This window comes from Coregonus clupeaformis, chromosome 28 (assembly GCF_020615455.1).
Source record: "Coregonus clupeaformis isolate EN_2021a chromosome 28, ASM2061545v1, whole genome shotgun sequence".
Taxonomy (NCBI): Eukaryota; Metazoa; Chordata; class Actinopteri; order Salmoniformes; family Salmonidae; genus Coregonus; species Coregonus clupeaformis.
In genome coordinates, this window is record NC_059219.1 from 686,163 (window position 1) to 699,658 (window position 13,496).

Below are 13,496 nucleotides of genomic sequence, written 5' to 3' on the forward strand. Positions count from 1 at the left end.
TGGATGGAAAGGATGTTGTTACATGTCGACGTTGAAGCTTCCATATGAGGTTTTTACCATTAAAAGAGGGGAAGCACCGGACACAGATAAATCTGATTCTAGGTCTGGAAATAGGGTGAAAAGGGAAATGAAGCAATGTCATAGTCTGGAAGCCTACCATTGGAGGATAAGTCTAGGAGAGAAATGGGGACTTGGACTTTTTCCATGGTGTGGTGTAACATTTTTGGCAGATCACATTGATAATATTACCTATACTTTGCAGGGTTTTGCAAATGAAACGACAAGAGGGTTTAACCTTCTGTCAAATACTCAAAGGAGTATTGATGGATAGATATCCATTTTGAATATCCGATCATTTTTCACGTCTTTACATATTATTGTGATATTTAGTATTTTCTTATGAATCAAAGGGGGGAAATGGAATGTGATTCATTTTATATATCATTTTTATATTATTGTTGATATTGATGTTTTAATTTGCATGTGTTGTTTTGCAAAAGATACTGGTTGGTGTTTTCTTTTCTTCCAGAAGCATATGGGGGAATGTGTAGAGGGGATTCAAATACTCAAACATGGACAATATGAATGGACTGGAGGAAGTGGAACAAGGAAGGTGTGGAAATGTTCAGATTCCGTCATCGACGTTGCATTGAAAGTCGACACTGCTGAGGAGATGCAGTGTAGTGGACTACATTCCAGTGTCTGCAATGATATATAGACATATTTGCATGTGTAATACATAATTTGTGTCATATTCTTTCTGTATTAATTTTTGAAGAATGATATTTTCTGTTGTTGGGTACATGTGGGGATCTCAGATGTTTTTGTTTATTTCGTGGATGCTTAGAGATATTGGGTCTAGGCAGGGACAGAGAGAATCCACAGGAGGGTCCGATGGGTCGACCAGCCTGAATGTGGACATTTTTGATTGTATTTTGTTTTCTGAGGCTTTCATGTGTATTCAATTGCATCATAGTTTAAAATGCATTAATAAATATTTATGAATTGATCTGGAGTACTTAGGTGGTTGCCTGGGGCAGAGGGGCCGTGAGAGAATTTTACTGTCTTGATTGATTGATGGATATTTAGAAAGAAAGCTGCCAGACAGGTTTTTCGCTCTCACACTCCATAAAGATTTGTTCATATTTCATAGAAATGTATTTACACTACATAGAAAAATGTGTTTACTCTCCATACATTTTGGTTTATTGATAAAGTTACTCAATAAGATAAATTGTTATTTGTCATAATCCTATTCTTTTTGTTTTCGAGACTTAATTAGTCTCGAAGGGGGGAAATATGTAGTGTCTAAACAGTTTATGACTTTGCTGACGTTTGCAAATGGTGTGTTAGAGGAAGTTGACTCAGCTTGCGGAAGCATATGGAAAGCATTACTATAGGGGCCCCCTAAAACAGAGGGAGTCTGTTATGTGGAGGCCAGGGATTGGTGGATGGGAAAACCACCCATATCATGTTACAGATTATAAATACCATGGTTGGAACAAAGGACGGGAAAGAACAACATATTAGAGATTGGGTCAGTTGTTCTCCAGATGTCTGCAGGAGTCTGTAAATTGACGCTGAAATCTTTGGTGTAATAAACTATTATAATCAAGGACAGTGTCAGCGGATTTCTTGTCATCACAGCATAATTAGCATCGTTATCTCGACACTACACTACAATACTTGTTACAGTGTAATTACACTGTAATAAGGACCCTTTAAAATGAAGTGTTACCCAGTTATCTGTAGACAATCCCTATCCTCTATTATCTTGAATTATTTAGAATGTGCTGCTTGTCCAAAAATATGTCAATGCCCATTATTTGTTCCCAGCCCAGGGCGACCCACACAGATGTTGTATTGTTGTGTGTAATTCATTGTAAATTCATTACATTGCAGATTAAATGTATGTTGCCTGAAGGGCACATGATGCAGATGACAGATCCATCACATTACCAACAGGGATGAAAACAAGATGTTGTTGGGTATTTTTTACTGAACACAGCTTTATTGATAACAAAAACACTTGCATGTTAGACACTAGACACTGTTTCAGTGGGGAAGCATTTCCATGTAAAACAATGGTTCAGTGAACGGTACAAATACAACTGGACTCTGTGCCATAGATTCCTTCAGCTCTAGGCCATATGCTGCAGGGCCAAGGAAAGCTGTCAGACAGAGCCCCTGTCCCTGGCTGTCATAATGTCCACTATAGGCTCAGTGCTGATGGGTGTGTTATTGCATATCTACAAAGGAATCATGCACCATCAATCATACAGCCAGCTGCCCTATCATCAGCAAACAGCGATCACACACACGCACTTCGCCACAAGCAAATTAAACATATGAACTAGCATGTGGTGAAATAAAGCAATCCTAAAAAAATTGACCCTCTCACACATTGTGGAATACAGTATAGAGTTCAGTGTTACATAGTAAAGACTTATCCCCTGGGGCTGAATAGGCCATTGTTGATAGGTCTCAGAGCTGAAAAATAAAACATCTGTTCTACCACCTAGTCTTAGTTTCTGTATACAAATACTATAATACTAATACTAATAATACTGTATTTCCCTGTGGAGAATGAGTGTTGTGTAAAGCATGGCTGCATACAGAAGCAGTATGTTTCAGCAGGATAATAAACTATGAGCTGTCTGCTTTTATTTGGCTCAAATCAATCTGGATGGTTCTCTCTAAGTGAAGTCTCTCTCCAGTCTCAGTAGTCTGTCCCAGTGTGTAACGTCTCCTGGTATCGTGTCCGTAGGTTCTTCACATATTAGTAATACTTGTTGTCAGGTGTGCAATACCTTACTGTCATAAACATAAATGCACTCAATTAAATACCTCGCTAAAACTAAAGGTTATGCTACTGTTCTCTAGAAACACCTACAATATTTCAGATTTTCTGACTAATGGGTTAGTGTATGTTGTTATGGTAACACAATACCATTTTCTGAATGACTTGCAAGCTTCCTGATGAGTCCTCAATGTAAAGTATATATAGTAGCCTACTGTATATATTTATTCATATATATTTATAGTGAAATTCTGTGTAAAGAGCACCCTGCATTGAGGATGTGGCAGACAGAAATACAATGTCAAATCTCAGTCTTATTGCTGGCTCTTTTCTCTTCTCCTGTCTTCTCTCCTCATCTCCTTTCATCTCTCCTCTTCTGTCCTCTCCTCTTCTCTTCTCTCCTCTCTTCTCTCCTCTCGTCTCCTTTCTTCTCTCCTCTCCTCTTCTGTCCTCTCCTCTCCTCTTCTGTCCTCTCCTCTCCTCTTCTGTCCTCTCCTCTTCTGTCCTCTCCTCTCCTCTTCTGTCCTCTCCTCTTCTCTTCTGTCCTCTCCCCTCCTCTTCTGTCCTCTCCTCTTCTGTCCTCTCCTCTCTCCTCTCGTCTCGTCTCTTCTCCTCTCCTCTTCTCTCGTCTCCTCTCTTCTCCTCTCTCCTCTCCTCTCGTCTCCTCTCGTCCCCTCTCCTCTCCTCTCGTCTCCTCTCTTCTCCTCTCTCCTTCTCTCTTCTCGTCTCCTCTCGTCTCCTCTCTTCTCCTCTCTCCTTCTCTCTTCTCGTCTCCTCCTCTCTCCTTCTCTCTTCTCGTCTCCTCTCGTCCCCTCTCTTATCCTCTCCTCTCGTCTCCTCTCTTCTCCTCTCTTCTCTCCTCTCCTCTCCTCTCATCTCTCATTTTGCCCTCCTGTAGCTCAGTTGGTAGAGCATGGCACTTGCAACGCCAGGGTTGTGGGTTCGTTTCCCACGGGGGGCCAGTATGAAAAATGTATGCACTCACTAACTGTAAGTCGCTCTGGATAAGAGCGTCTGCTAAATGACTAAAAATGTAAAATGTAATTTTCTCTCCTCTTCTCTCCTCTCCTCTCATCTCGTCTCGTCTCCTCTCTTCTCTCCTCCTCTCTCTCAGGGCGTGCCCATCAGCAGATAGAAGGTGAGGGCTACTATGAGCAGCAGACAGAAGGGAGAGGAGAACGTCTGGTAGGCTGTAGACGGCATGAAGATGTCCTCATACTTATAGATGCTGATCATGTGATCGGAGACTGGTGGAGCATCGTTGTCATGACGTGTGATGGAACCTGGAGGAGAGGAGGAAAGGAGAGAAGGAAAGGAGAAGAGTGGGGGAGGAGAGTAAGAGAAAAAGGGAAATAATTTACATGTACATGCTAATAAACACACATCAACTTTCTGCACACACACAACCACATACACACTCATTGACTGACCTTGTATAGCAGGTCCCCAGGCCAACAGGTAGTACCAAGAGAGATGCAGGTCCACCAGTGTCTCCTCTCTGGGGACGTAGAGCGGCCGTTTGAAGCGGCAGGTCACACGGTTGTTGTCAAACGCGCCCTCTTCATCTCTGGCAGGATTCCTCTTGATCTCCTTGGCCCACTGGCCCACGTTGTAAAAGTGATGGATACGAACACGCCCATTATCGTCATGGACACAGCCCATCACGTCATCTCCTCCCTGAGAGGGGTGGGGGTGAGGAGAACCAATCAGCATGAAGGATAGGTTGACCAATCAGCATTGTCTTACTTTTTAATGTGTCTGTCATGACAGACTTCATGTGTACCAGATGTAGTAAAAGCATTAGCTGACTCTGACCCAAAAATGTTTGTAGAGGTGCTATTGACTAACCAAGAGTAAACTGTATCAAAAGAAAGAAAGTCCCACACTCTATATAGGCTCCCAACTATTTAATGGGTAAATGTTATAACCTAAATGCTGAAACGTTGGTTATTAGGTTTACCCACTCAATTGTTGGAAGCATACAGTGCATTCGGAAAGTATTCAGACCCCTTGACTTTTTCCATATTTTGTTATGTTACAGCTTTATTCTAAAATTGATTAAATCAATGTTTTCCCTCATCAATCTACACACAATACCCCATAATGACAAAGCAAAAACAGGTTTTTATACATTTTTGCAAATGTATTAAAAATAAAAAACTGAAATACCTTATTTACATAAGTATTCAGACCCTTTGCTATGAGACTCAAAATTGAGCTCAGGTGCATCCTGTTTTCATTGATCATCCTTGAGATGTTTCTACAACTTGACTGGAGTCCACCTGTGGTAAATTCAGTTGATTAGACATGATTTGGAAAGGCACACACCTGTCTATATAAGGTCCCACATTTGACAGTGCATGTCAGAGCAAAAACCAAGCCATGAGGTCGAAGGAATTGTCCGTAGAGCTCCGAGACAGGATTGTGTTGAGGCAAAGATCTGGGGAAAGGTACCAACACATTTCTGCAGCATTGACGGTCCCCAAGAACACAGTGGCCTCCATTATTCTTAAATGGACAAAGTTTAGAACCACCAAGACTCTTCCCAGAGCTGGCCGCCCGGCCAAACTGAGCAATCGGAGGAGAAGGGCCTTGGTCAGCGAGGTGACCAAGAATCCAATGGTCACTCTGGCAGAGCTCCAGAGTTCCTCTGTGGAGATGGGAGAACCTTCCAGAAGGACAACCATCTCTGCAGCACTCCACTAATCAGGCCTTTATGGTAGAGTGGCCAGACGGAAGCCACTCCTCAATAAAAGGCACATGACAGCCCGCTTGGAGTTTGCCAAAAGGCACCTAATGTCTCTCAGACCATGAGAAACAAGATTCTCTGGTCTGATGAAACCGAGAATGAACTCTTTGGCCTGAATGCCAAGCGTCACATCTGGAGGAAACCTGGCACCATCCCTAAGGTGAAGCATGGTGATGGCAGCACCATGCTGTGGGGATGTTTTTCAGCGGCAGGGACTGGGTGACTAGGAAAGATGGATCGAAGGAAAGATGAAAGGAGCAAAGTACAGAGAGATCCTTGATGTAAACCTGCTCCAGAGTGCTCAGGAACTCAGACTGGGGAGAAGGTTCACCTTCCAACAGGACAACGACCCTAAGCACACAGCCAAGACCATTTACATTTACATTTAACATTTTAGTCATTTAGCAGACGCTCTTATCCAGAGCGACTTACAGTTAGTGCATACATTTAAAAAAAATCATACCCCCTGTGGGAATCGAACCCACAACCCTGGCGTTGCAAATGCCATGCTCTATCAACTGAGCTACATCCCTCACAGGAGTGGCTTTGGGACAAGTCTCTGAATGTCCTTGAGTGGCCCAGCCAGAGCCCGGACTTGAACCCGATCAAACATCTCTGGAGAGACCTGAAAATAGCTGTGCAGCGACGCTCCCCATCCAACCTGACAGAGCTTGAGAGGCTCTGCAGAGAAGAATGGGAGAAACTCCCCAAATGCAGGTGTGCCAAGCTTGTAGCGTCATACCCAAGAAGACTCAAGGCTGTAATCACTGCCAAAGGTGCTTCAACAAAGTACTGAGTAAAGGGTCTGAATACTTACACTACCAGTCAAAAGTTTGGACACACCTACTCATTCAAGGGTTCTTCTTTATTTTTACAATGTTTTACATTGTAGAATAATAGTGAAGACATCAAAACTATGAAATAACACATATGGAATCATGTAGTGACCAAAAAAGTGTTAAACAAATCAAAATATATTTTATATTTGAGATTCTTCAAATAGCCACCCTTTGCCTTGATGACAGCTTTAAACACTCTTGGCATTCTCTCAACCAGCTTCATGAGGTAGTCATTGGAATGCATTTCAATTAACAGGTGTGCCTTCTTAAAAGTTAATTTGTAGAATTTCTTTCCTTCTTAATGTGTTTGAGCCAATCAGTTGTGACAAGGTAGGGGGGTATACAGAAGATAGCCCTATTTGGTAAAATACGAAGTCCATATTATGGCAAGAACAGCTCAAATAAGCAAAGCGAAACGGCAGTCCATCATTACTTTAAAACATGAAGGTCAGTCAATACTGAACATTTCAAGAACTTTGAACATTTCTTCAAGCGCTGTCGCAAAAAACATCAAGCGCTATGATGAAACTGGCTCTCATGAGGACCGCCACAGGAAAGGAAGACCCAGAGTTACCTCTGCTGCAGAGGATAAGTTCATTGGAGTAACCAGCCTCAGAAATTGCAGCCCAAATAAGTTAAAGTAACAGACAAAGCTCAACATCAACTGTTCAGAGGAGACTGTGTGAATCAGGCCTTCATGGTCGAATTGCTGCAAAGAAACCACTACTAAAGGACACCAATAAGAAGAAGAGACCTGCTTGGGCTAAGAAACACGAGCAATGGACATCAGACCGGTGGACATTTGTCGTTTGGTCCAAATTTGAGATTTTTGTTTCAAACCGCCGTGTCTTTGTGAGACGCGGTGTGGGTGAACGGCTGATCTCTGCATGTGTAGTTCCCACCGTAAAGCATGGAGGAGGAGGTGTTATGGTTTGGGGGTGCTTTGCTGGTGACACTGTCTGTGATTTATTTAGAATTCAAGGCACACTTAACCAGCATGGCTACCACAGCATTCTGCAGCGATACGCCATCCCATCTGGTTTGGGCTTAGTGGGACAATCATATGTTTTTCAACCGAACAATGACCCAACACACCTCCAGGCTGTGTAAGGGCTATTTTACCAAGAAGGAGAGTGATGGAGTGCTGCATCATATGATCTGGCCTCCACAATCCCCCGACCTCAACCCAATTGAGATGTTTTGGGATGAGTCGGACGGCAAAGTGAAGGAAAAGCAGCCAACAAGTGCTCAGTATATGTGGGAACTCCTTCAAGACTGTTGGAAAAGCATTCCAGGTGAAGCTGGTTGAGAGAATGCTAAGAGCGTACAAAGCTGTCATCAAGGCAAAGGGTCGCTATTTGAAGAATCTCAAATATAAAATATATTTTGATTTGTTTAACACTTTTTTGGTTACTACATGATTCCAAATGTGTTCTTTCATAGTTTTGATGTCATCACTATTATTCTACAATGTAAAAAATAGTAAAAATTAAGAAAAACCCTTGAATGAGTAGGCGTGTCCAAACTTTTGATTGGTACTGTATGTAAATGTGATATTTCAGTTTTGTATTTCTTATGCATTTGCTAAAATATATAAAAACCTGTTTTTGCTTTGTCATTATGGGGTATTGTGTGTAGATTGATGAGGGGGGAAAAAAACAATTTAATCAATTTTAGAATAAATCTGTAACTTAACAAAATGTGGAAAAAGTAAAGGGGTCAGAATACTTTCCGAATGCACTGTATGTAGAGTGTAAGAACAGATCTCACGCATGCTCACACACACACATCAATGCCCGCACATACACAGATACGGTCACTCACCATCTTCTTGTCAGAGGAGAAGCCTACAGCCACCCAGCCGTCAGTGTCAGCACTCATCTCATACTCCACGTCTGTCCCGATCCGCCGGTAACTCATGAAATAGTCACACGTCTCTGCATCACACCCCGGCTTCCCATACCTACACACACACAAACACACACACACACAAACACACGCACACACACCCACACACACACACACACACACACACACACACACACACACACACACACACACACACACACACACAATTAAGAAATGTAACCTCTTCAGAGTGATGTACTCCCACATCTGCCAGAGTGGGACCACAGTACACAGAGAGAGCCATGGACACACACATGCTTGCAAGCATGCAAAACACACACACACACACACACACACACACACAAACACACACTGACCTTATGCAGCCCTTGGTGACTCCACAGTCTACGACTTTGATCCTGGCAAAAGGATCCACAGGAGGGGCGGTGGGGAAGGGGTAGCCTGGATAACACACACACACACACCACATGAGAAATGATTAGGCTACTGAGCTGCCTCCCCAACAATCATCTTCTATAAGTTCTACTATATGCATCACTTGGTGGGGTTCAGCCTAATGTGCATTCAGAGAAGCACAACTGCTCCTTCACGTTTCATAACAAAATTGAGATAGTTTGAAATATGTTATTTTTGTTCATTTATTACAATCTAATAATATACAACATTAACTGTGGTGAAGAACTGTCCAATGCTCGTCCATCTCCAGGCCGGCCAGTGAGAGCCAGAGCAGGATCTGCGGGGAGCTGGCCAGGGTCCTGATCCATGCATGAGTGGACTCGGGTGGAAGTAAGACACTGTATGGTCGGTCTATCATCCCGCGCATCATCACATAAATAGCCAATCAACCACGAATGACTTATCAACCACAGATATGTAGATGCTCCCTCTGATTTCCATCAAGAGAAGGCCTACACATAAACATAAACACAGCCTTGATTACCATGAAGGCCACAGTAAGCAAAATGCCTCGTTCAGAATTGGCCTATCCTGTATCTCTTTCTCACCATCATCCGATAGATGTCTAGACTCCAGGAACTCCGAGGCGAAGGTGCTGTATGAGTCCTTATGGGGCTCCTTGTGGCCCGGCTCTCCATGGTCTCCGTGGCTGGCCCGCAGTGCGCCTTCATCAGTGGGGCTCGGCGCGACCCCCCGCCAACTGCCCTGGACCAGGAGCACTGTCAGCTGCAGCAGGCTGGGCAGGAAAATCATGGCCAAAAAGGGAGTATAAAAACGTTCTAAACGAGACAGAACTGAGACGGAATCCTCATTGTTGATTGTATTTGAGCATTTCTTTACGGAGCCTATTCACTGGATCTCAATCGCATCACTACAGAATATTTTCAACGCGGTTGTTTGATGTGTCGTAGGCTATTTCTCGTATTGTGAACGGGCGCGAGGGGAGCGATCCAGGGCTGTCAACGAATGAGTCTCGGTTAAACCAATCTGGAATTAGCGGGATTTGTAATTGAACCGATCTGTTTTGCCAATGCGCTTAAGCCTTGTGGGAAACGGAGACATCCATAATAATCCAAGTGATCGGATTTAATCTTGAAATAATGTAATGATATCCCAGTTTAAGAATGAATGTGTCTGTTGTTAGTTTCGCCCGTCTCCTCTCCTCTCTCCTAATGGTCCATCACATCCATCGATAGAGCCAATCACTGCAGCGTCCAATAGGAAACCGCGACGTACACTCAGCGTTATCAATCTACAGTTTAAAATTCCATTCAGCACTGTTTATGCAAATACAGATGACAATTGAATAACAATATGGGGTAATGTATGGGATTTATACATTTATTATGCTGAATTTTCTGCTATGGAAGGTTGGATTCTTATTCCTTTCTGTGATGTGAAAATATTATAGAATCTACATTGCATTTTATTGTTGAGAGCATTGATAACTCCCAAGACCTAAGGCCTAACTGCTGAAAAAAGCATGACACACAATTTACCAGTGGTTACAACTGGCTTTACAAGGATTATGATTCTCAATTAATTGTCAATAATACAAAGATTAACATTTTAATTGTTTGTCTATAATGCTTGTTTATTTATTGGTTAGAGAGGAACATTGGAACCCAGAGCAGCTCACATCAGACATCTGAATTCATTACAGAATGCATGGTGCTCTCCTCACAAAGGGAAGAGCAAGAAGCCCTGGAAAGTGTTAGGGTTATCAGTATCATCGAAGAGCCCACTGCCTGAGGGGAGACTCATGTAGACCACATCTCCCTCCTCCAGCTCTAGAGACAATGCATTAGATATGTACAGTGCATTCGGAAAGAATTCAGACCCCTTCCCTTTTTCCACATTTTGTTATGTTACAATTCGCATCAATCTACACACAATACCCCATAATGACAAAGCGAAAACAAAATTTTCGATTTTTATGCAAATGTGAAGAAAAAAAAAAAAACGTATTTACATAAGTATTCAGACCCTTTGCTATGAGACTTGAAATTGGGCTCAGGTGCATCTTGTTTCCATCGATCATCCTTGAGATGTTTCTACAACTTAATTGGAGTCCACCTGTGGTAAATTGAATTGATTGGACATGATTTGGAAAGGCACACACCTGTTTATATAAGGTCCCACAGTTGACTGTGCATGTCGTTAGCACACTCCGCCAACCCTGATGTTCTAGCAGTGTCTGAATCCTGGCTTAGGAAGGCCACCAAAAATTCTGAAATTTCCATCCCCAACTATAACATTTTCCGTCTAGATAGAACTGCCAAAGGGGGTGGAGTTGCAATCTACTGTAGAGATAGCCTGCAGAGCTCCATCATACTATCCAGGTCTGTGCCCAAACAGTTTGAGCTTTTAGTTCTAAAAATCCACCTTTCCAGAAATAAATCTCTCACTGTTGCCGCTTGCTACAGACCCCCTCAGCCCCCAGCTGTGCCCTGGACACCATATGTGAACTGATTGCCCCCCATCTATCCTCAGAGTTCGTACTGCTTGGTGACCTAAATTGGGATATGCTTAATACCCCAGCCATCCTACAATCCAAGCTAGATGCCCTCAACCTCACGCAAATTATCAACGAACCTACCAGGTACAACCCTAAATCCGTAAACATGGGTACCCTCATAGATATCATCCTGACTAACTTACCCTCTAAATACACCTCCGCTGTCTTCAACCAGGATCTCAGCGATCACTGCCTTATTGCCTGCGTCCGTAATCGGGTCCGCGGTCAAACGACCACCCTCATCACTGTCAAACGCTCCCAAAACACTTCAGCGAGCAGGCCTTCCTAATTGACCTGGCCCAGGTATCCTGGATGGATATAGATCTCATTCCGTCAGTAGAGGATGCCTGGTTGTTCTTTAAAAGTAATTTCCTCTCAATCTTAAATAGACATGCCCCATTCAAAAATACAGAACTAAGAACAGATATAGCCCCTGGTTCTCCTCAGACTTGACTGCCCTTGACCAGCACAAAAACATCCTGTGGCGTACTGCATTAGCATCAAATAGCCCCCGTGATATGCAACTTTTCAGGGAAGTTAGGAACCAATATACACAAGCAGTTAGAAAAGCAAAGGCTAACTTTTTCAAACAGAAATTTGCATCCTGTAGCACTAACTCCAAAAAGTTTTGGGACACTGTAAAGTCCATGGAAAATAAGAGCACTTCCTCCCAGCTGCCCACTGCACTGAGGCTAGGAAACACTATCACCACCGATAAATCTACAATAATCGAGAATTTCAACAAGCATTTTGCTACGGCTGGCCATGCTTTCCACCTGGCTACCACTACCCCGGCCACCAGCTCTGCACCCTCCGCTGCAACTTGCCCATGCCCCCCCCGCTTCTCCTTCACACAAATCCAGACAGCTGATGTTCTAAAAGAGCTGCAAAATCTGGACCCCTACAAATCATCTGGACTAGACAATCTGGACCCTTTCTTTCTAAAACTAGCCGCCGAAATTGTCGCAACCCCTATTACTAGCCTGTTCAACCTCTCTTTCGTAACGTCTGAGATCCCCAGAGATTGGAAAGCTGCCGCGGTCATCCCCCTCTTCAAAGGGGGTGACACTCTAGATCCAAACTGTTACAGACCCATATCCATCCTGCCCTGCCTTTCAAAAGTTTTTGAAAGCCAAGTCAACAAACAGATCACCAACCATTTCGAATCCCACTGTACCTTCTCTGCTATGCAATCCGGTTTCCGAGCTGGTCATGGGTGCACTTCAGCCACGCTCAAGGTCCTAAATGATATTATAACCGCGATCGATAATAGACAGTACTGTGCAGCCGTTTTCATTGACCTGGCCAAGGCTTTCGACTCTGTCAACCACCGCATTCTTATTGGCAGACTAAATAGCCTTGGTTTCTCTAATGACTGCCTCGCCTGGTTCACCAACTACTTCTCAGATAGAGTTCAATGTGTCAAATCGGAGGGCCTGTTGTCTGGACCTATGGCAGTCTCTATGGGGTGCCACAGGGTTCAATTCTTGGGCCAACTCTTTTCTCTGTGTATATCAATGACGTCGCTCTTGCTGCTGGTGACTCTCAGATCCACCTCTACGCAGACGACACCATTTTGTATACATCTGGCCCTTCATTGGACACTGTGTTAACAAACCTCCAAACGAGCTTCAATTCCATACAACACTCCTTCAGTAGCCTCCAACTGCTCTTAAACACTAGTAAAACAAAATGCATGCTCTTCAACCGAACGCTGCTTGCACCCGCCCACCCGACTAGAATCACTACTCTAGACGGGTCTGACCTAGAGTACGTGGACAACTACAAATATCTAGGTGTCTGGTTAGACTGTAAACTCTCCTTCCAGACTCACATTAAGAATCTCCAATCCAAAGTTAAATCTAGAATCGGTTTCCTATTTCGCAACAAAGCCTCCTTCACTCATGCTGCCAAACATGCCCTTGTAAAACTGACTATCCTACCGATCCTTGACTTCGGCGATGTCATTTACAAAATAGCCTCCAACACTCTACTCAGCAAATTGGATGTTGTCTATCACAGTGCCATCCGTTTTGTCTCCAAAGCCCCATATAATACCCACCACTGTGACCTGTACGCTCTTGTTGGCTGGTCCTCACTACATATTCGTCGCCAAACCCACTGGCTCCAGGCCATCTATAAATCACTGCTAGGCAAATCCCGCCTTATCTTAGCTCATTGGTCACCATAGCAACACCCACCCGTAGTCTGCGCTCCAGCGGGTATATCTCACTGGTCATCCCCAAAGCCAACACCTCCTTTGGC

General features: G+C 43.6%; 1 protein-coding gene across 1 annotated transcript; it reads right to left on the reverse strand.

Moving 5' to 3' along the window:
- Positions 1-3,844: 3,844 nt before the first annotated feature.
- On the reverse strand, positions 3,845-9,858 carry LOC121543256 (DOMON domain-containing protein FRRS1L). The gene is made up of 5 exons (XM_041853014.2): positions 9,262-9,858; positions 8,614-8,698; positions 8,213-8,351; positions 4,231-4,477; positions 3,845-4,083 (listed from the first exon to the last, which is right to left on the reverse strand). Exons 1-5 carry the CDS (start codon positions 9,464-9,466, stop codon positions 3,911-3,913), a joined length of 849 nt encoding a protein of 282 aa, XP_041708948.2. The 5' UTR covers positions 9,467-9,858; the 3' UTR covers positions 3,845-3,910.
- Between the last annotated feature and the right edge of the window lie 3,638 nt (positions 9,859-13,496).